Source organism: Rasamsonia emersonii, assembly GCF_000968595.1.
Source record: "Rasamsonia emersonii CBS 393.64 chromosome Unknown ctg1118621760053, whole genome shotgun sequence".
Lineage (NCBI taxonomy): Eukaryota > Fungi > Ascomycota > Eurotiomycetes > Eurotiales > Trichocomaceae > Rasamsonia > Rasamsonia emersonii.
In genome coordinates, this window is record NW_013563234.1 from 6695 (window position 1) to 29602 (window position 22908).

A 22908-nucleotide genomic window follows, 5' to 3' on the forward strand; every position below is an offset into this window, starting at 1 on the left:
CTATCCATAACAGTGCCACCCAGTTTGATTGAATAGGTCTTGCCCCATATCTGGAACAGCATTGGCATCCACGCCCTGCTCCATCGTCTGCGACATTGGGTTGGTCTGCAGTTCTGGAAACTGATCGAGAAGCTGCCACTCAGCCGTAATGGGGATCTGCCACAGCTCGGACGGAACGGACCGGTCGTTGGCGAACGAAGAATACGCATCCGGAAGAAGCCACGGATAGCTGGGGGCAGTGCTCAGCTGGTCTATATCTTGCGGTGGTCTTAAACCGGTCATATCAACTGTCGTATCGACATCTGCAGGAGGTATACTCCCTGGAACGAACGACGACGAGCACTGTTCGGAAGGACTTCCTGGAACAACGTAGCCGGATGAATTCACCGGGGGGAACCCCTCAATATCAGGAATCTGCACATCGCCATCTGTGCTGGCAGCAGGTCCCGTTGAGCCTTGCTGTTTCGTGGAAACACTGTTCGGAGCTTTCGTCTCGTTCGCTTCCTTTTCGACCACTTTCTTGGCTACCCGTTCCATAATAGAGCTCATCGTGGCCATGAACTTGGCCGTCTTGGACCGACCATTCTGAGGAGCAAGCGTGTTAAAGTAAGTCACTGCCGTGTTCAGCAATTTGAGATCCTCCTGCGTCTTGGGGTCCTTCGTCTCCCGGAGGATGCTGCCAAAGACAATCATGACCGCAACAAAAAGATAATCCAAAAGAGACCTGGACAAGTATTAGCTTCGCTTCACAAACTCTCCCTGACTAAACCTACCAGGCGTATCCGATATCTCTCCAGGGCAGCTGATTGATCAGTTTTAGTGAGTCTCGTGCCGCCTGGACGCATAACTGAATCGACTCATAAGACTCGCCATAGATGGATTTGTAATCGACATTGGGACCCGAAAGGGACGGGTGACCCCTCCAGACTAGCACTTCATGTAAGAAAGGCATCCGATGGATTATAATTAACGAGTTATAATAAGAAAGGCGCTGCCCGATTCTCGAAATCAACTCCACATCATCTTTCGCGGCATCTGCGGACGATGGTACGCTGATATACGGGTTGTCTCGCTTCCATTTTTCCAATTCTGCGCTCAATTTGTTCACTGTCGCACGAACCTCGGAAATGGACTTGGTAAGGGCCTTTGTCGAATACAATTCCTTGTAAATTCGGCTCCTGATAACCGTATGCTGACATAAGGTCCGGAAGTAGCGCACGCCGCAGTTCTGTCGGCCCATTTCCGACACTGCTGCTCCTTCCGAAAGATCGTCGCTTGGCAAGTCAACGTCGAAATCTTCGTAATCCTGCAGCGCAGCCGTCCCTACGTTGATCGAGATGCTACGCAAAAATTAGCCTAGGTTCTGTCGCTCTGTCACAGAACGGGCGCTTCACACGTTTGATCAAAAAAGTAGGCAATCCAGAAAACCCTCTTTCTTTGTTCTTGCTCTACTGGTGACAGATCGGAGCGAGGCAAACGTTTATGGAGACCTAATGAGTGGCAGGATCGAATCGCCGCCGTGACGACAGGAACCGTTGCCCCAAGACCACAGTTGCCTCGAAGAAAGATGGCCTTCAATCAATCAGTAATGATCCATGAGACGAACGGGTACACGCACCATAGCCAGTAACGCCTGGATGCTCAGGAGATCGCTACGCCGCAAGCTCAGCTCCGTCAGGACGGAGGCAGCATTTTTGAAATACAGCCAGGCTTTCTCGTTGTCTTTCTCCGGCCGTGGGCCGTGGCTTTGCCGGTATCGGTAGCTGAGGGCCAGCAGAATGTTAATACTCGCCCATCGGGCGACATCGGTGCAAGTCTGCTGAGTGTACTGCCATTCCAGCATTCGCATAAAGGACTCTTCATGGTAGACGGGGAAGATCCGGTTAATGGTCTGAAAGTAGGTTTTCAGGAGGGCGAAAACCTCTGACCGGGGTGGCAGGGCCTTGTAGACTCGGCACGAGAAGATGTCGTGAAACACATCCGGCCGCCATTGGCCCCCCGGTCTCGTTTGCCAGCATGGCTGGGAAAGGAGGGTGTTGGGGAAATCGGTCTCGCCTGATTTTTCCCTGATCCACTGGATCCCTTCTTGAGACAAAATGGATAGACTCGACGCGTGACCTACCACAGCTATAAGCCAACGTTTCAGACATGTTGGAAAGGGTCTGTGGACGTACCAAAATATCGTGGCTCCCCTTCCAGCCACGATTTGAGCAGCGAGAGGTGAGGCGCAGGAGAATCCTCATTCCGTTTGGTCTCAGAGTGCGACGAGGTTGATGAATTGGGAGTGACAGTCTTTTGCTCATCATCGTCATCGTCGTCATCGTCACTGTCATTTTCATCTTCATAATCCAAGAGCTCTTCATCATCCTGGCGAGAGTGCTCCTCATTGATATAGTCCTGAGGAAGAACACCGGCAGTCCGTAACAAAGACTCAAGCTGCTTCAAGCGCGTCTCTAAGTATCTCACATGTTGCGCTCTAGAGATGTATATTTAGCGGCCAGCTCAAATACAAAAGAAAGGAAAGGAAAGGAAAATCAGGAAATTTACCTCTTGAGAGATTCCACCTTTTGTTTCCTCGAATTGAACACGCACCTGGTCTTGCGCTGGGTGCACTGAACGCATACATTGGCGGAGCCCTCGAGCTCGCACTTGATCTTTCTTCTACGACACATATCGCAAGCCTATCCCAGCGCAGTGAGCAGCAGTCCTCAATTGGAGTGAATTCTGAGAAAACATGTATTCTTACTGTTGGCGCACGTCTCCGCGTGCTGTATTCATGCTGCTGGTTCTTCCACTCGCTTGCATCGACATCTACGTCTCCATGTCGCCAGCCTTGATGGCGGTGGTCCACTTGTGGAGCGAAGGCGAAAAGGCCGCCGCTGCTCGAGCGAGAAACGCTCCAGCCTGGCGGCCCCGGACTCTGCATCCTCTGGTCGGTCACCAAGGGAAAAGAAACGAAAATTGAATGATTGTTGATGGAAGTGATATTAATAAAGAGCTTTCAAAGTTGCCTTGGCGGCCATCTGATCACATGGCTTGGCAGGAGTCCCCAGAGGCTCAGAGTCAGCGCGCTGTCTCTGTGTGGCGGTCGGTCAGTCGGTAGTCGGTTGATTAATCAATCAGTCCCCAACGGTTGGAGATGGCAGTTAGCCTTTGCGGCGGTGGATCCTTCCGGCGGCCATGTTTCCTGATACGATGTAAGATCCGGACTTGGGCCGTTTTTTTCTCTTGGTTTCATGGTCAACAGGTGCAAATCAGACTTTAGGCTTTGCGATGCTGCTGGCGGAGCGGCACGACGGGACAGCCGGCACGGGATCGGACTTAATCTTCGAAACCCCGCCGACGTGCAGGTTGCTTCCCGAGTTGGCCAGCTACGTTCCTGGCTAGAGCTCTGCAGTGCCCTTCTGAACGATGACTGATGAAAGAAACCTCGTTTACGAATCCGATTCTACTCTGTAGGATTCCAAAGCTCATTACCTGACGTCTAGATTAGGTCGAGCGGGCGGATGCATGGAGAACGATGCATGAGACTGCATTAGGACAACAACCTTGCATGTACTGCAGAATGACTCAATGAATAAAGCTGAACTCCGTGCGCCCATGACCCTGAACCTATGTACAGTACAAGACAAAATGTTCAAGCCACTCCAGTACCTAGTTAAACACAAGCCCATTGAAAATGTCGATCAAGCAAAAACCTTCCCGGCAAGATCACGCACTGCCTGACCCCAAACGCCGTGTCCTAAACCTGATCCCGATGCTAATTTCGATGAAATCTTCTTCTTACCCGGAGAAGCAATCGCTGGGTTCTGCATGATGATGTCGCGCATGCGGGACTCTGAGAGGCCTACGCCCGCAGACCCGTTCTGATTTCCAAATCCGTAGACTTTGCTCAACGCGACATCGATATCCAATTCCAGCCTTTCTCCGTTCGCTTCTCCTTCTGCGTTTTTCTTGTTCTTTTGGCCGACTACGCAGGGCGTCACAATAAAGTCTACGTCGACTCTGCGCGGCTGTTCTCCCGAAGTCATATCGCCAAGGAGAATGCACCTCGCCCGCAAGGACAATTCAGCACCTTCTTTCTCCATCAGAGTGACTTTCGTAACACCGTTGAATTCTAACATGCGCATCTCTTCCTCCAAAGTAACAGCAAGGTTCCACGCCTCGGAAATAAAGCGTAGCAGTTGCCTGAGAGAAGTAGAGGATCGTGGAATTGTTGCAATCCTTTTCCGTAGACAAGAGAGGATAAGAGACTTCGCCGGCGTGAGCGAAGACGCTGATGTTGTAGATGTGGCTGTCTTCTTGGGACTATAGGTGAGATCGAAAAACGTTGGGCCCACGTCCGAATCCATTTTCTGGGGAGATTGGGCATCCGAACTAGGAGCCATGAAATCCTTCGGGTGGAAGGCAACCTGAAGCTCGTCCCGATAACGCATTGTTACCAATGGTCCCGCAGAAGATTCAGGCTTTGAATCTGCAGCCGAGATAATCGACCACCCAGACTGCGCTTCCAACGCTTGGACAGATGCTGGGATCAAATCATCAGTAACTTTGCTCTTACTGTGCAATTGTAGGCGGGGCAACTTACCCTTCAGTGCATTGACTTCTTTGACACTCCATCCGCGACATTCCTCCTTGATGCGCTCTGCTTCCCGGATCTGGCCCATAAACTCTGATCTCAGTTCTGCTCCAGCCTCGATCGTATCGATCTTGTCTTGCAGGTCTTCCTGCATTTCCTGGAGCTGCTTCTTCTTCGCGGCGATCTCAGCCTCTACCTTGGCAAGTCTCTCCCTCGCGGCGCGCAACTCATCTTGGTCGCAGTTTTGCATCTCGTCGACGATCTCCTGAAGCTTGGTCGCCTCCGATTCCAAAGCAGAGTGCTTTTCCACGAGCCCTGGGACCACGCTGTTGAGGATATTTTCCTGCTTCGACAGGGCCGCATCGTCTGCTTTCATCTCCTCGACGTGACGGTCAAGCCCTTCTTTAAGCCCTTCAAGAAGTTTCATCCGCCATTCATACCACATAGCCTTGCTGAGCAATCTGGCATGCGTCTTGACGTTGCGGAACTGGTTGTCCATCAACAGACGTATATCCGGGGGAGCAGTCACATATTCACGGAACAGTGGTGGGTTGTCAGCGTAGGTCTCGGCCTCGATGGAACGAATGATCTGTCTTCCTTCGGAGATGTACGATTTCAACTCACGGCAGGACTAGAGACGAACAGCGAACGTGTCAGTTGCGAGTCAGAAGTGAAAGAAAGTAAAATTGGTAGAAAAAAAATAAGGGGGAACTCACATGCTGATACAGTTCGAGCATCGGGATTGTGCAGAAGCCGGCCGCTACACAGTCTTCAAGACTGACAGCTCCCTTTCCAGGGTTGTCTCCAGCATCAGCATGTCCCGACGCTTTCTGATCATTACCGGGAGCCGTCGTATGCCGTCGCTTCGTAGTGGTGAGCTCCATGAAATGTATATTTGTCATGTTTAAGAAATCCTGTAGATGAATTGGCTCCCACTCCGGTTCAACATTTTCTGCCTCTCCATTTTCTGCATCAGGGCCTGGCGCTGTAGGAGGCTCCTCAGCATCTCCCTCGCCCTTTGAAGGGCTCCTAACTTCCTCACTTGGATTCTGTTCCTTTGGAGTGAAGCTGCCGCTCTTTTCTGGTGACGATTCGGAGAGTCTACTTGTTGACGCCCGTGTTCTCCGTCCCACTGTTTCCTCCTTCGAAGGCGGTGCAGGGAGTTTGACGCTCTTTACAGGACTAGCATCACGGCCTCGGAGTCGTTTAGGTGAGTTGTCTTCCTCGTCATCACTCTGATCAAGCTCAGGCGGTCGTTTCCCAAGCAAGCCCTTAGCAGCTCCAACATGTAGACTCTTACGACCGCCCACCTTCTTTTTCTTCGGAGTCAGACTAGAAATAAGCTCCTTTAAGTTCGATGTTGCATCTCGATCATTCAGCTGAGGTGGCGGGATGTGACCATCCTCTCGGTTCTCCTCCTCCTCTCGTTCACGATCAACTTCCTCTTGGATCTTCACAGGGTCGTCGAAGCGAAGTTGCCTGGGAGGCTGCCCTTGGGGAACGAACTCTTGGGCGTTCTCGCCAATAGATCGACGACGATCAAGCATAGCAGCAACACGAGGTGATCCAAGACCTTCTTTGTCAATCCCCAAGCCAGATGAACGTCTCGGATGTGGGCGCAAAATGAAGGCTGGTGTCGACTCCCCAGTTTTTGCATCACTCTCAAAAAGGTTTCCGCGTGCTGGAGAGCGAGACTTGCTTGCTGACTCTTGAATCTCTTGCCTGAAAAGTTTCTTAGGCGACGCACTTCTGAAAGTCACGTTGCTTGAAGGAGGAGTCTTTCCAGGGGTCGAAGGCCGAAGAGGTTGAGGAGTCAGCTGCTTTGAGGGGGTCGAGGGTTTCCTGAGCGGCGTGGTCTGTCGTGAAGGCGAAGTGGGCGTGGTTGATGGACGGCGTTCAGAGCTTCTCCTCGTGCGTCGTGATCTGACACTGGCTAGGCTAGGACTTCCACTTTCAGAAGCCACTGGAGCCACATGGTGTGATGGCGGCAGCTTAGGAGGTGATGGGGGAACCTGTTCTTGGAAGGGTGAACTGGCCACTTGGCCAGCATCAGACTCAAGTTCCATGAGCTCTTTGGCCTGCTGTTTGTTCTCCGTTTGAAGCCCAGGTGGCAGAATCCTGCCCATCGCTGTTGTTATATCCATACCAGCCGTTTGGTCGTCCTGAGGCTCTGTCCGCTCCTCAATAGGGGGAAGAATACCACCAACAGCTCCAGTGAATTCCATATCCATCTCTTCTCCATCGTCTTCATCAGTGCCCCATTCAGAATAGTTTGGGCCAGTACTTGTTGGTTGCTGAACTTGTGAGCTCGACGGTTGCTTGCTGAGAACACCTCCAACAACCGATGTGAATTCCATGGTCATTTCCTCATTCTCGTTCACATTGCTATCAGCGTCTGATTTGGCAGGGGATGCTTGCTCTTTAATCCCTCCAACAACATTTGTGAATTCCATTGTCTTCTCATCATAATTTGTTTCTTCCCCCACAGACTTTCGACGATCAGCACTCTGGCGACGGCTGGAATCCTTACCCAATATGCGCCCAACCGCGTTTGTGATGTCCATGCTGAGTTCTTCATTTTCGATGTCATCATCGTTATTATCATAGTCGTTATGATCGTTGCTCCGTTCCTGCTGCTGGAAGAGATTGATATTCTCCTGGTCCTGTAATGCGCTCAGGTCCTCCATATCGAAACTGATCCTCTCCCCTTTCTTAATCCACGGCTGAAAAGCGCCAGTAATCTCTTGGTCAGCTATTTCCATCGACATCTCACCATCCTCGTCAACCTCAATGGCGTTTTTCCCAGCTGCTTGTGCTGCTTGACGCAGTGCCGCGTTCAACCGCTCACTGGAACTAGTACTCGAACCATCTGAACGAGAGGTAGCGTTTGTCCGACTGGTGACATCATCCAGGCTCATCGCGGTGCTTTCACCGTCGAAATCATTGTCTGATTCGGATTCGCCATCCCCGCCCTCTCTGACCGGAGTCTGCGTTCCAGTTTCCTCACTGCCTGCCGTTGAACTGCCGCTGAAAGGGCTCGACGACAGATCCCCAGCTTGCTCGTGCAGACCATGGTGCGGCACTGGCGAAAATGCAGCATCTGGATCGTCCTCCCCGTCCGGTGTCGACGGCGGTTCAACATCCAATTCACGAGATGGGGCTTCGTCGCTTGAATTGCTCAAGGAAGATGCGCGCCTTGTTGAGTTTGATGCAGAGGATGAGGTAGAGTCTTCACCCAGCTCGACAACATTCCATGTGTGCAATGTGGCTTCGGGCGCAAACGAAACTCTTCGATTGGCTATGGAGGTTAGCTGACGATTTTCCTAGGTCAAAGTACAATTGACTCACCCATAGATTTCCGACGCGCTTCTCTTTGCTCGATAATAGCCTGTCTTTCCCGTTCCCTCCGCTCTCTTTCCTCGCGTTCCTTCGCGTCGCGGATTGCCGATGAGGCATTGAAGGAATCAAAAGGATTGTCGAGTTTATCATTGCCCGTCGCAGGGGCGCGCGTTGGGGTCGAGAAATCAATTAGCAGTCCCTCCTGCGCTTGTTGGTTTCCTGCATTGGCGCCATTTCTTGATTTGCTCGGAGAAGGGCTGCGACTTGAATTTCGCTTGCGCGATTCTTCGAATGATGGGATCTGTTGAATAGGGGAAACAGGAATGGTAGGTTTGAGAATGGATTTAAGAGGCAGGACGGCGGTCGACTATAGAAGCCACAGTCAGTAATACAGGATACGGATTGAGCCCATAGCTGGTGAATTATCATCGTAGGTTACCTTGCGCCGGTTGCCGTTGGAGTCCTGTAACGCATCCAGGCCACCAGGGCCAAGACTCTTGCTGCGCGATTTCTTGTCTTTGGACAATGACCTTCCATTGCTCGTACCATTTCGAATCCTGCCAACATCAGTGGTAGCATTCTCCTTGCCCACGCCAGCGCTCGTCTTAGGCATATGGGCGATGGAGCGACGGGAACGCGGGCGGACCGTCCCCGCGGATTCTCGCGACGCCATATTGAAGGAGAGAAGGAGAGGTGGAAGCGCGAGAAAATATGGTTCAGGCGAAATCCACGAAAATCATGTGCTCCAGAAATATGCGACCATCGCCGTGAATGCAGCAGATGCGTGCAGAAAGCATCCACGTCTATGGGGGAATCATGGCGCGTCTCGGCCAAGTGACCGCCTTGGGCCGCCCGCAATGTAAACAAACCAACTAGCCCTAGCCGAGGCACGCTAGCCCGTATCGGGACTAGCGGCACCACCGCACACTCCCACACTATTCTGAATATCCGACACTTCGAGGCTCCGCACAAATCTTTCTCAACATCGACGTCGACCACCGCAGAGCACCAGCCTCTCCCCTTTCCCGTCGCGACAAACCCCTCAATCAGCTCGACATCGTTTCCGCAGTGTCGGACTGAATTCTCGCAACCATGGCGACCGAGTTGACCGTCCAGTCGGAGCGTGCCTTCCAGAAGCAGCCGCACATCTTCCTCAACTCCAAGACCAAGCCCAAGAGCAAGAAAGTCGGAAAGGGCCGGAGATGGTACAAGGACGTTGGTCTGGGATTCCGTACTCCCAAGACCGCCATTGAGGGCAGCTACATCGGTATGGTGGCCGTTGCTGAGTTTTGTCGATTTATGCATGGATTTATCCGTTTGCGTGGTGATCCGATGGTCTGAGGTCCGGGCAACATGGGCGATGAAAATGAGCGACGAAGACAGTGCTAAGAATAGCGGAATTACGATCTGGAGAGTGTGGGATTATGTTCCTGATGCTCAATTTTGCGTTGCACCCACGATTCTAGAGACCATTGGACATCCGCAACGGCCATGTCGAAAACTGAATCTGAATCGAATGCTGACTCCGCGTAAAGACAAGAAGTGCCCCTTCACCGGATTGGTTTCGATCCGTGGTCGTATTCTGACCGGTACCGTCGTCTCTACCAAGATGCACCGTACCATCATCGTCCGTCGTGAATACCTTCACTACGTCCCCAAGTACGACCGTTACGAGAAGCGACACAAGAACATTGCTGCGCACGTGTCCCCTGCCTTCCGTGTTGAGGAAGGTGACATGGTCACCATTGGCCAGTGCCGTCCCCTGAGCAAGACTGTACGTTGACTTCCTCGAAACCTGACCTTGGAATGCATCAATTGCAAAACCTGGTCGAGCAAACGAAAAAAAAATGGAGACCCAAGGGGAAATCCATTTGTCAGGATTTATGCGGTTGCTGATATCTGATCTTACAGGTTCGTTTCAACGTGCTCCGTGTCCTGCCTCGCACGGGCAAGTCCAAGAACGTCAAGGCTTTCAGCAAATTCTAAGCATCTCAACCGGGGGGTGTCAAGCAGACGGCGAGGAGAGAAATAATGACACGAGAGGGAGAAAAGCCAAGCCAAGCAAGCAAGCAAGCAAGCTGGGAGAGGGGCACAGTCGCATGTACTGGGTATCCGCGACTTGCGCGTCGATAGCTAGCTAGCTAGCTTAGCTTAGCTTAGCTTAGCTCGCTTGGGAAAGGAAAAGGAAATTTTTTTTCTGCATGTAATGGTTTTTGTCTCTACTACTGCTTACATACGTGTGATGTCTGCTTAGAGGGAAAAGAGCAAATATCCAAGGAAATGAAAAAAAAAAGTGGAACCCGAACCCCAAGGACCACAAAAATTCCTACGATGAATGGATTTAAAACATCACATACAGCAGAAAAAGAAAGGCGGAAAGGTGTGGGCAAGGGTGAACGAAGGAAGGATAAATAAAATGGGATTTCTTTTTTTCCACAATCATATCGGCGTTCATGTTTTTTCATGACACCATATCTCAAATCAAATATATGAGTTATACTGTTGAAAAGTGAAGGGGGTAAAAAAAAAGGCGGTTCATGTAGTCATTCTTACGGACGGACGTAAATGTCTTAAGAATAACTGAAACGGGCTGCTTTTTCATTACTTGGCCGACAAACAAGAAGTTTGCCTAGGTTGATCGGCCTCTTTTTGCTCTCACGGTACATACATGCAGTCAGTAGTAGTAAAAACAGTACAGAGTACAGGGGGGGGAAGACAGATCATTAAGAGACAGGGAAGACGGGGGGAAATCACTACAAATAGCAACGATGACAACAGGAAAGAAGGGAAAACGTCTCGTCATATGTTTCCTTCCCATGCTTTTTCGACTAACTCGCCGCGACTGGTCATAACTCGGCAGATCGTGATCATAATTTTTCACTAGAACGTGAAAGGAGACTCCGAGTTCTCAATCCAAGTGACCCTCGTTCTGTTTGTTGCGATAGCAGTTCTGGAGTTCTGACGTTCTGACGGGAGGGGAAGGGGATGAAGACATAGCTGAATACCTATCGAGTCCATGTCGAGATTATTTTCGCTCTTGGTGGTCGAGAACAGATAGACAAGATGAGATCTTCATCATGCCCGAAAAGAAGAGGAGGAGGAATATGTTCAGCTGCATGCTGGAAGCTCGGACACACAAACCCATTCTTGCGCAATTCTTGACGAGGACAATTGTCGAGAGACAGAATCGTTTGGTCCTCACTCAGATGTCCATCATCTTATCCGCTCTGTCCTGACGGATCAATCCAGCGAATAATATGAAGATGCCGACGCAAATGAGGATGAGGATGAGGATGCAGACGCTGGTTCTTCCGCCGCCGTCTCCTGCAAGATCTTATAGAACTGCGCCCAGTTGTATGCCATCATTCGCGTGACACGAGCACGGTCCAAATCGAACTGCTCGTCTGCTGTCAAGTCCCTGAGAGTGGCAGCACTGGATGCGGGGCTCGGAGGTGCGCCGTCGAAGTCGATGACTGATGCGGTATCATCCACATCCTGATCTTCTTGTTTCTCGTCCAGCTCGTGATCAACATCGTCATCAATGACAATGTAGTTGTTCTCCTGAGAACCACTGTGCACTACGGCCCTCTTGGTCGGGTTCTGCTGCACCGGGGACCACGAATTGGTCTCAGGTTTGTAGGGCTCGATGTTAAAGGTGCTTCTCTTTCTCTTCATTGGAGAGCTCCCAGGAGTCAGCAGCTGCGGCTGCGGCTCCTTCAGGACAGGCCGAGCCCGCTGTGGATTGGAAAATTTCTTTGAGACTTCAGAAGCAGTATGTTCGACTGCGATCTTCACAGGGCCTCTTGTCTTCTTCAAACGACGAGACGGGCAGGACGTATCGATCAAAATGAAATCGTCGTCATCATCAATGTGGATTGGGTCAGTATGATTAGAAGCTCGTAAAGCAGATTCTGTCTCATTGAAACCAGGAGAAGAGCTTGATACTCCCGCAGAGAGAAAATCTTCGGTTCGTTCTCCTGACGCCAGTGACTGCTGAGGGATAGTATTTTTCTTTGAACGAGGGCGGAACGGTGAATTCACTTGGTTGAGCTGCTTCGGCGTCGATGAGGGCTCGAATCCCTCCCAGACGCCACGGAGATAGTCAGTCAAGTCGTCCCCAGAGACAAATCTCCAAAATCGATTCATCATCTGCGCTACGTCCTCGACATATTCTATCGGTAAACGAAGCAGACGGAACAGCTTTCCAATTGCTGCTCCAGCAACGATGTCTCCCTTCGTATTCCCTTCTTCCAGACGCCGAGTTAAACTCACCCAATAATGGCGGGAGTCGGCGTGGTGTCTAGCTGCAGCACAGCTTGAATATCAGCATTCTCCTCTGCGATTTTCACGAGATCATCGATCCTAAAAGTCATGACAATTGCTGACTTAGGAATGGCGCCCCAGATGAGATACTCTTTTCGGCCAGCATACCCAGGAGTCCGAATATTGTATTGTACCATTAACTCTTCCATGGAGAATTTCAGATAACCGTCAAGCTGTGTAGTGTCTATCAGACTAACGATTGCGTGGTTGCTGTGCCTTAGCGCCCTGTGAATTCCCGTCAAGGGGTCTGACGACGTTGAGATAAAAGGAGAGGGTATGCGTCTTTTCCACGCATGGTTTTCCAGCATCGACTGGAACTCATCCCGCTTATATTCCCCAGGCGACGGTATTGAACCGAGTCTATCGGTAAATATGTAGGCGACATACCCGTGTCTAGAATTTATTCCCTGGGAATCATCGTTCGCCCAACGCCACACCAGATTTGGTATCTTGGTCTGAGTAGGCATATGAGAGTGAGGGCAAGTCAAGCGAAAACCTTGCGCATTAACAGGAGCTGACATCTTCAACTAGGAATGCTCGTCAGATTATCTTCTGTGATTGAACAGATACAAGACTTACCGGCACGTGAGCAGGAGCAGAAGACTCATCTGATGTTCTTCTGTTCTCCGAATCGATATGGGTCGATGGGCTGTTTTTCTTTGCTCCTTTCTCAACTGAAAACTTGCGGGCATTAAGACTATCAGCTGACCTCCTCTTAACGAGGATGCCGACTTGTGCGGCAGATTTGAGATCTCGAAAAAGCACTAGAAAACAGTGTCTCTCCATTGGAAAAGTCTGTTTCTATGTGCACACGTGTCCAAACTTCGTGTCGCCTCTTCTTCATATCTTCCCATTGGGTATTCAGCGTAGTGCCTGGAAGGCCCAGGGGGAACCCTAGAGGACGAACTTCATCAAGGAAGACAGCATTGAAGAGAGCTGTCTCCTGAGCTCTGCTCAGGTTAAAAAACCTGCGCATACAGCAGAAAACAACGCGTTGCCGAGTCGTCCAATTATTATGGGGGCGTTTCTTCCTCAGGTCCAACTCAATCAGATGGCTTTCGCCTGCTTGAAGACGATTCTGTGATTGGAACGCCCTTCCATCAGTGGATGCGATGTCGCTAAAGTCCTGCGCCTCCTGAGCCGTGAGCTGGTTGTATTTTTCGCCAAGTTTGGCCGTCAATCTCCACGAGGAGGGAGTAGGTCTGATCAGAGGCGGGAATTAGATGATCCTGCCAACAAACTGCTCGTCAAACCATGTCAACATGCTGGGCACCACCGATGCGATGCTGGAGAGGATTTAGAATGGAAGACTGGTGAAGGAGCGGGGCGTCCCGAATAGCCTTCTCGTCATTCATTTCTGGTCCTACGAGCCTAGCCAAATCAAAAAAAAAAGCAAGAGGCAGAGAGAGCTTCAATCAAAATATTAAGAACTCATAATCCACAATTGCTGTGCAGAAATAAGTGAATTATGTTTCCAAATTCCTCTTACATATTAATATCTTGTCATAGTAAATTAGACTGGCAAGCCTTCCCTTGCAAATTGCGAAGGTGGAAAGATCATGCCTCAATCTCTTTTATACCCTGTGATATATTATAAACAAATATGAAGTATTCTCAGAAAGTCCATATTTAGCATTAGGATAGATGTCACTGTTCACATCTAGGAACAAAGCGATTATACCACAAGCAAATAAAGAGGTAGAAGCTGATCACACCTTCCTCCTCCAATATATGAGCATACAATCTCCTTATATTCTTCCATAGATTCTAATTCTTGTTCTTGTATCACAGTCAATCATTATTATTAGTCTTGGTCAGATAGTCTCAAATTGATCATCTCATATATTTGTGCCAAAAGCCACCTTTGCAAAACTACATCTAATTAACCCTGTCATTTTAGAGGATAGTTATTTGTCTTTAAAGTCATCCTTTCAACGTTGCATATAATAAGACTTGGGTACCCAGTAATTATAGAGAATGGCAGTGATAGAATTAAGAAAGCAGCAATGCCAACTTAGTGGTTGCTAAAGCTCTAGTAGATTGACGAGCGAGCTGGCGCTAAGCGATTTGCGTCACGACGTCGGCGGCTCCACTCTGGAGACACGCCAAATCCATCCGACCCCCCAGCCCGTCTCGGACGCTCAGCCAGCTGTTGGAACTTGGACCAGACTCCCCTCTCCACGCGCATTATCCCTGTCGCCTTTTCGATCCCTCGCGCCAGCTGTCCCGGCAGACCGTTGGCCGATCGCATTTCCGGAAATTAATCGACTGCCCTTGATCTCCATTGCTGCACCAGCGCGCAGAGGCAAGACTGCCATCTCGTTGCTGACATGGCCCAGTGAGCCACCATGACGGCCGTTGCTGGAGACGCCATCTGAGTCGCCAATTCGCCAGCCTGAAAGGAAGTCGTCGACAGAGATCTGTCTGGGGATACCTCAGTGTTCGACGTTTCTTGGACTCCTTTTGCCAACTCCGTTTTTCTCGAGCTCGAACGAGTTGATCGTGAACAATGACGCAGAATTTCGAGAAGTCGGTGAAGGGGGCCACCAAGATCAAAGTCAGCTCTCCCCGATCCTTGGATGCCGTTCTCCGATAGTTCCGATGAGCTTGAACTGATTGAAATGAGATCACAGCTTGCGCCCCCCAAGGCGAAATACATCGAGCACATTCTCCTCGCAACCCATAGCGGAGAGGCAGGCGTCGCTGAGATCTTTCGAACCCTCCAGTTCCGACTGCGAGATTCAACATGGACGATTGTCTTCAAATCCCTCATCGTCATCCACCTCATGATCCGCGAGGGCGCGTTGGACGCGACGCTCGAATACATTGCCGAGAACCCTCGGAAGATTGCGATAAGCAGTTTCTCCGACGGTGAGTCTGGCGACGCAGAAATACTGGAGACGCCCGTGTTTGATTCTGATATTTCTACTAGTGCAAGCGCAGGGACGCAACATCCGAAGATATTCCGACTATCTCATCGCCCGAGCCAAGGCATTCGCTGAGACCAAGACAGACTACGTGCGGAGTGGGCAAGGCCGATTAAAGCGATTAACGGTCGAAAAGGGCCTGTTAAGAGAGACGGAATGCGTACAAAAGCAGATTAAGGCATTAGTCCGTTGTGACGTGAGTTGATCCCCTATGCGCGCTCGGTGTGCATTCTGGTTAATCGTCGCTCCCAGCTCCTGACGGACGAAGTTGAAAACGAAATCACCCTGACGGCTTTCCGTCTTCTTACTCTTGATCTTCTTACTCTCTTTTCGGTCATGAACGAGGGCACGATTAATGTGTTGGGTACGCATCTGTTGTTTTCAAAACTATCTAGCCTTAGGATGGCCGAACTCACATGGACTGTTTAGAACATTATTTTGAGATGTCTCGGCCTGACAGCGAGCGCGCCTTGAGAATATACAAAACATTCACAGCTCTAACAGATGAGGTGGTGAAGTTTCTTGGTGTCGCCAGGCATTTCGAACATGCGACACGCCTAGAAATTCCCAATCTCAAGCACGCCTCAACAGACCTGGCAAAATTGCTTGAAGATGATCTGAATGACCCAGACTTTGAGCTCCGTCGTAGGGAGTATCGAATTCAAAAGGAGGCGAAGAAGAGAGGCCGAAGTACTACTACATCTACACCAAGCAAGCCGGCGGATCCACCCCGACCAAGCACTGCTCCAGCCTCCAAGTCTTCAGAGGCGGCAGCACCAAAGGCGGAAAGCAAGCCTGCACCCGATCTCATCGATTTCTTCGAATCTATTGAGCAGAATCAACAACCCATGGCCCAACAGGCGTCCCAGCAACAGCAGCAGCAGCAGCAGCAGCAGCAGCAACCAACGAACTCTTGCAGCCCCAAGCGGGCTTTCAGCAGCCAATGTTCCAGGCTCAGCAGACCGGCTTCATACCGCAGCAGACTGCCTTCCAACAGCAGCCGCAACAGACTGGATTCGTTCAGCAGCAAACTGGTTTCGGAGCTCCTTTCAACCAGCAGCAAGGCACGAATCCATTCTCACAACCCCCAGGCTACACAGCCGCTTCAACCGACTCACACTGGAGCCGGGTTCGGCGGCTATACGCCACAGCCACAATCTTATGGCTTTCAAAGCACTCTTACGCCGATTCCCCAGAACGGGGTGGCTTCCTTCCCTCAGCAACAAGCCATGTCAACTGGCCCGCAACAGCAGAGTACCAACCCTTTCAGGCAGTCGATGCTTGTCAATCAACCTACCGGTAGTCAGGGTCCAAGCGGCTTTGGTCAATCATTACAGGCACCAAGTCCTTTAACGCGCCAGAACACTAATCCGTTCGCGAAGCGCGCCTCGACCCTCAGTCCTCAGCAGCCGTCCTTCCAACAACAGAACCAAACGACACAGCCGACAACACAACCACTTCAGGTGCAACGCACTGGAACAAATCCCTTCGCCCGGCATTCTGTAGCACCTGACAAGCAACAGCAGCAACAGCAAGGGCTACAGCCCCTGCGACCCAACCCTACAGGCAGCACGAATCCCTTCCGACAGAGTGCCTTTGTCAACCAGCAGACTGGCCAAGGGTGGCATGTCAGCGGTCAACAGGGCACTATGGGAGGACTTGAGCAGCTCGAGACTATTCCAGTCTTTCCACGACCTGGAGGGAGCTGACAAAGAAGAGAATGAATGACTCTTCATTCACTCATTCATAAGATAATAACGATCCTAAGGCCGTTGTAACTGGGTGGCCTGTTGGCAGTGCGAGGCAGCGAGGTACATACATACATGCATGGCGAGCGAGGCGAAATTTTTTTTTCCTGCGCGGATATATCATCTATCATCATCATCATCATCCATCATCCATCAATCATCTAGCATAATTGACGTACGTAAAAAAATCTCAACCGTAGTACCTAGTACCTATGGAATTTTTTTTCTTCGTCTCTCAACTTCCTCCTGTTCTTCTCCATTTCTTGTTTATAATTACTACTTACTACTTTGCTTTGACTTACTGATTACTTTTTTTGGCGATCTCTTCCCTTTTCTTTTTTTTTTTTTTCCTTGTCTGCATCGATCCAATTTGTTAGTTAGCGGGCGCTCTTGATCCATCGCTTGTCTTGTGTTGACTTGTCTTGTCGCATGCATAGCATCCATATGCATCTTTGTTTAGAGAAGAGAGAAAGGAAAAAGAAAAGAGGAGGGATGTTTTGCATTTTACATAATAATAGTATAAAAAAAAGAAATATCAACGTGAGGGTATCGATATACCTGCTTCCTTTTTTTCCCCCTTTTTATATATTTACCGAAAACGGCAGTGATCAGATAAATGAAACCATCTCTAAAATCAGAGACCTTGTGAACAAGATGCATCGAGAAGGGAGTTTGGCAGGACTGGCCGAGAGCAGAGAAATCAAATTTCTAGTCCCACAGAATCTGCTTTCAGCAAGTCGAATCGAACAGCAAGTCAAGGAAAATGATTTGAAAGTTCAGCGTCGGATAGACGATCTTACCAGAACAGGGCAGGCGGCTCGTGAGTCTTTGGAGGAGATGTATCGAAACATGGTGATCAGAAAGTGGCTTAGGATTGCTTCCCGTGAGTCAGCATCGTGAGTCAGCCTTGGAGTCACCGGGCTTTATCACTGAGATGTTCTCTAGAAGGGCTTCTTGCAAGCCAGACATCTCTGAAGAGGAACGACGTTCAACCCTCGAGACTCACCATGGAAGGCGCGCCTCAGGAATTCCAAAAAGACGACATTCTCGTCTACACACAGCACCTCGACAAGCACGTGTTCGGAACGACAGGGTCCGAGCAACAACTCCCTGGGACGGTCTACGCCCACCATTCTGTGGACGCCAAATTGTCCGCGTGGAATGCAGCAAGCAATTCCCAGCTTCTCTTGCTGGCTGGGCCTATCAAAACCCACCTTCCATCTTCCATGGCAATCGCAGCTACCAGCGTCATCGACAGCGCAATTCATCTTAAAGTCCCGTATCTCGCGTTCTACTGCCAACGCCCAAACGACGGTACAGAAATAAAAAGCAGTTCTCCAGAATGGGCGGTGACCACTGGGCTCGTCTACAGTCTCATTAGGCAACTTCTCTGCAAAAGGCTTGTACCAGCCGAAATATTAGACGGCCCCGATTTCTGCCCCGAGAGATTTGAAGCCCTGGACGGGACAGACGCGAGCTTGGAACCTGCTGTCTCCATTCTGGACACCTTGCTCGATCATGCAGGCCCTCACCTTCTCTGTATAATCGATGGCCTCCAAATCTGAGACCAATGCAAAGGCGTTCTCGACATGCTCAAGAGACACGTCAAGTCCGGACGGCCAAAAGTTTTTAAAGTCTTATACACCACTTCTAGTTATTCGAGAACCTTGTTGGACTGTACCGAGCTCCGCGAGAGACATCTCTTTAGCACGAATCCGTTTAAAGGAAGTCAGGTGTTGAACAGTCGCAAGACAATGTGGACAGGAAACAACTAGAAACTGGAGACGGAGCATAGTCGTTGGTTTGTCAATTGGTGTTATGATTGTGAAGTCTAAGATCTCTGAAATTGGCTTCTAGTATCTCCTACATATGGTTGCGTAGCTGTTAGCTTTCTCTTTGTCAAGGTGTATTGCTCTAGTACAGTACTAGTAGCATCAGAGTGAAGATATGCCATGACCTCGCATCCAAGTTCACCGGTATAGAGTTCGTCCATACAGCCACCACCCCGGATGGGAGTGCGTTAATATCGCTTCCACCAATAGAAGCCTTCCAACTTCAAGATGCTAAATATAGAGGGTTCAAAACTTCCGAGCAGCGCTTGGCTCTGAGCAAATCATCAATGACAGCCGGATCGTCAGCCGTTCATATCAGACTGTGGCGTTCCTAGTAGGTGACTCCGATTCACCACTTAATTAATATCAGACGTTAGGTAGTACAACACATCTGACTGCACAAGCATCTGTAAGTCGCGTAATCATGCAGACCGCAAACAGTAGAAATTACTATGTACTCCAGACTCCAGAGTAAGACTCGCCGGGTGGGATGGATTACTAAGCGCCCGCACGTGCCGGACGGAACAGCGAGGATCCGACCCGAGAGGCAGGCCGACCACGTGATGGCCTCGTGCTCGGCTCCACGCGCCCGCTGCTGCGCCTCGCGGGCTGCGATGGGTGGATCGCGGGCTCAGCGCATCACAAGCTCGGCCCAATGCCGACGGGCCCGTCCGCCTCCCCTGGCACCCCACGAGTCGGATGCACTGCCAACGCAGCGCGGCAGCTGTCATCCAGCCGACTTTGCCTGATAAAGGCAGTGTGCTGGCCATTCAGCAATTTGATTTCCTGCGATCTTCGCCCAGACTTCTGAGAACTCCCCGTTCGCCTCTGGAACTTCTGCAGACGATGATCGTCTCGAGGACGGTCCCAGTCTGCCTGTCTCGATGAAATGGATGCCAAGACAGTCGCCCACCACCGCCCTGCGTCCCACCCCAGGAGCGGTTTTGAGCGGGTTTTCCCCGTCTTCTCTGATCCCCAGCACCCAGAATCGGACCCAGGTAAGTGTGACAATGCGTCTTCGCATTCCTGCCATTGTGCGCTGCTGCAAGATTGATTAATAACACCGCGACCGCCCAGCCCCGAATGATGATGCCCCCTCGTCCGACTCGCACAAGCCGCGCACGGCCGGTGGCCGGTCCACGCTCTTCTGGGTCAATTCCGATCCCCAGTCCGTCAAGGGAGGCTCTCGAGAGGAGACGTTGAAGCGAATCCGCTCCCATGTGATGTCCGAGCATAATCGAAAGAAGAGGCTGGAAAACACCCGGCGTTATAACAAGAGTAAAACGTGGAAGAGCCTGGCATACCGCCCCCCAGCGGGCGCTTCACACCCATCTCCCTCGTCTTCTGAAAGCTCCACTTCCAAGGATTCAGTCTCGTCCGACAGAGATGAATCGCCGTCCCATAGTCCCCCGAACTCGGTAGAGCGCGTCACCCCTTCGTCGGACGTGGTTCCGGCGCACTCCCCTCGAGGAATCATAAGGGACCTGCAGGCGGGCTATCCAGTGCAGGACTGGGGAGATGTCGCGACAGCGGTGGTCCCTTTGTCGTATGTGGGACAGGGTATGAACGACCCTTTCCAGTCGACGCGAGTCCAGCTCTCCGGTCGCCACGTTGCGCATCTTCATTTTTGTAAGGATCCCGTGCAACTCGCGTCTTGAGCTGGAACCATGTGCTAACAGATGAATCCCAGTCCTGCATGACCTGACCGAACGCGCAGTCCCTTTTCGGTCGCATGATACGACTAAACTGCGGGATCACTGGGCGACACTGGTACGGGAGAATCCTGCTCCATTGTTTGCTTGTATCACGTCAGCGGCGACAAACAAGGCCTTGATGGCGGGCGATTTCTTCGCCGATCCCGCGACGCAAATGACCAGTCCTCTTATTCTGGATCGATTACATTCCAGAGGAGAAACGATCAAGCGCGTCAATCATGGGTTGTCGAATCCGGCCACTGCCTCGAGCGACGCTTTGATTGCCGCCGTTGCTATTCTCATATCGATAGAGGTAAGATCTTTGAAGTGCGTTATGCAGCGTGAGGTGGTGTAATTTCTGACGGTCGCAGATTGTCTTCGGAAATCCGGAGCACATCAAGATCCATCTGAATGGCCTACGCAAGATGGTCGCCTTGCGGCAGAACTTCTCCGACATTGCTCCAGAAATCCGGAAACAAATCGAATGGTGGGTAGAGTCAAGCGATCCTTGCAGCGGAGATTGCTGACGCGCTCTCTCTAGGACGGACATCAGATGCGCTTGTTTAGGTCTGAGCAAGCCGATTTTCCCGTTTGTTCGCTACTCCCGACCAGCCCATGTCTCCTTACCCGTTTTGCAAGAATACGGCCGGAACATGGCCTCGCGTCTGCTGTCGTTAACCCAAATCCCCGGCTTTTTCGGGAATGAGATGAGCAAGACGATCAATGATCTGCTGGAGTTGACGCTCTACTCGGAACTCGTGAAGACGGACCCCAAGCGGGCCGTCGTTCTCTTCGATGAAGAAGTGGAAGACTACTTCAACAATGAAGTATTATATGTGGAGTACAGTCTGTTCAATGACCGGTACACCGCGGCGGGCCAGCTGAAGGGAGACGACACGATCGAGGGGGCTGTTCGACTGGCGTGTCTATTGTTTCACAACACAGCCATCTGGGGGTTCTATCCCGAGATGGCGGCCGTTCTGCCCCAGCCGGTTTTGGCGCTTGAGCGGGCGCTGCGGAGCGGCATCGCGGCGGGGCAGTACGAGCTGTGCCAGGACCTGCTGATCTGGCTGCTATTCATCGGCGCGTGCAGCGCCAAATTTCTCCCTCAGCGGTGGTACTTTGTCAACGAGCTCGCGACGGCGGTGCGTGCGCAGGGGCTGCAGACCTTTGACGAGTTCCGCTCGTTGCTGACCGAGTTTTTCTACGTCGACCGCTGTTACCTGAGCGAATGCCGGGACGTGTGGACTCATATCCATACGCCGAAGTTGTCACCGCACCAATGATTTACCTTTTTTTTTCTTTTTTTTTTTTGGATTCGTACGATGTATGTACTATGTATATACGACTGGTTATTGTATGTAGATATGTTTGTTTTGTTTTGTTATGGCAGGATTATATAAGGTTGATGAGGAGTAGGTATGGCTGGTTTGGATGGATGGATTGTGTGGTTGGTTTGGTTGGATATCAATGCATGACACACAAGTTTATATATATCGCACTCAATAATCTGCTCTGTTCAGTTCAGTATCACTGTATATCGTATATTCTTGAGGTTAGTGACGTAGATATATTATTGATACTCTGTATGCACGTCATCAGGTACGGAGTATTCCATCCTCGTAGCTTAGTTTTAGATTCCTACGGAGTAGCTTATTACCTGCATGCAGACTAATCTGAGATCTGATCGATCGATCGATCTGTTTAGCGATCCATGATTTTTTTTTCCCGATCTGGTTTGGTTAATTAACCATCATCGTCTTTTATTATTCAATCTAGATACTCCGTATGTGATGATAACGTTCTCATCAAACAACATGGCCCAGAGCTACCACAAACACACACACAGTGTGAATTGAATACAAGCATTCCGATAATAATAAGCAAACTCTCTCTCTCCAACTCAAAAAGTGGTGACGAGCAGATATCTGATGGACTCATATGAGTCCCGAGTTCTTTGACGGTGATTTTTTTTTTTTGCTTTTGGTATCCTCCCCAGCATTTCATCATTGACACGAATCATTCGCCATTTCCTGGGCTGTAATCTAGTAGTTTAACTTTTTGAACACGATATCATTCTCGGTCTGGGAATAATTATTAGCGTTCTTTTGTTTCGAAAGGATACCTATCACTGATTTTTCCTCTGTCACGAAAGAAAGAAGTTCAGTTCGTGAAATTTAGTACCTAGTTGGATAAACATATTGCATATAAATATATTGCATACTCTAGAATCCCCTGTTTCTGCTTCTATTTTTTTCACCCTTATTGTTTCTTCCTCTTCTTTCTTATTGGGCCACCCGCCTTGCTCCCACAGATTTTACCTCGTCATATACTCCAGAGTTCCAGTCAAGAATTACATAAGCTTGATAAATCACATATCGACCCCCAACTTCCACAGCTCCGTAGTGGTGTAGTGGTTAACATCGCTGTCTCTCATTCCTCAACTGGATGAGGACACAGCAGCCC

The 22908-nt window shown here is 50.4% G+C and overlaps 7 protein-coding genes across 7 annotated transcripts; 4 read left to right on the forward strand and 3 right to left on the reverse strand.

The window, feature by feature from the left end:
* T310_3146 (C6 transcription factor) lies at positions 1-2926 on the reverse strand (the record flags this gene model as incomplete). The annotated part of the gene is made up of 7 exons (XM_013473976.1): positions 1-724; positions 774-1340; positions 1397-1572; positions 1619-2118; positions 2175-2476; positions 2593-2681; positions 2747-2926. The coding sequence occupies 7 exons, from the start codon at positions 2924-2926 to the stop codon at positions 1-3; spliced, it is 2538 nt and encodes an 845-aa protein (XP_013329430.1).
* A 760-nt stretch (positions 2927-3686) lies between these two features.
* T310_3147 (Chromosome segregation protein Spc105) lies at positions 3687-8591 on the reverse strand (the record flags this gene model as incomplete). Its single annotated transcript, XM_013473977.1, has 5 exons — positions 3687-4528; positions 4589-5210; positions 5296-7877; positions 7928-8285; positions 8358-8591. 5 exons carry the CDS (start codon positions 8589-8591, stop codon positions 3687-3689), a joined length of 4638 nt encoding a protein of 1545 aa, XP_013329431.1.
* Positions 8592-9010: 419 nt separating this feature from the next.
* T310_3148 (40S ribosomal protein S11) lies at positions 9011-9904 on the forward strand (the record flags this gene model as incomplete). Its single annotated transcript, XM_013473978.1, has 3 exons — positions 9011-9185; positions 9454-9692; positions 9830-9904. The coding sequence occupies 3 exons, from the start codon at positions 9011-9013 to the stop codon at positions 9902-9904; spliced, it is 489 nt and encodes a 162-aa protein (XP_013329432.1).
* A 1254-nt stretch (positions 9905-11158) lies between these two features.
* On the reverse strand, positions 11159-13596 carry T310_3149 (uncharacterized protein; the record flags this gene model as incomplete). The annotated part of the gene is made up of 5 exons (XM_013473979.1): positions 11159-12047; positions 12191-12768; positions 12821-13005; positions 13055-13388; positions 13495-13596. 5 exons carry the CDS (start codon positions 13594-13596, stop codon positions 11159-11161), a joined length of 2088 nt encoding a protein of 695 aa, XP_013329433.1.
* Positions 13597-14750: 1154 nt separating this feature from the next.
* T310_3150 (ENTH domain protein) lies at positions 14751-16877 on the forward strand (the record flags this gene model as incomplete). The annotated part of the gene is made up of 5 exons (XM_013473980.1): positions 14751-14798; positions 14875-15112; positions 15174-15364; positions 15421-15532; positions 15598-16877. 5 exons carry the CDS (start codon positions 14751-14753, stop codon positions 16875-16877), a joined length of 1869 nt encoding a protein of 622 aa, XP_013329434.1.
* Positions 16878-17570: 693 nt separating this feature from the next.
* Positions 17571-18481, forward strand: T310_3151 (uncharacterized protein; the record flags this gene model as incomplete). Its single annotated transcript, XM_013473981.1, has 2 exons — positions 17571-17799; positions 17862-18481. The coding sequence occupies 2 exons, from the start codon at positions 17571-17573 to the stop codon at positions 18479-18481; spliced, it is 849 nt and encodes a 282-aa protein (XP_013329435.1).
* Positions 18482-19637: 1156 nt separating this feature from the next.
* Positions 19638-21728, forward strand: T310_3152 (uncharacterized protein; the record flags this gene model as incomplete). Its single annotated transcript, XM_013473982.1, has 5 exons — positions 19638-19746; positions 19826-20377; positions 20439-20755; positions 20814-20929; positions 20984-21728. The coding sequence occupies 5 exons, from the start codon at positions 19638-19640 to the stop codon at positions 21726-21728; spliced, it is 1839 nt and encodes a 612-aa protein (XP_013329436.1).
* Positions 21729-22908: the final 1180 nt, after the last annotated feature.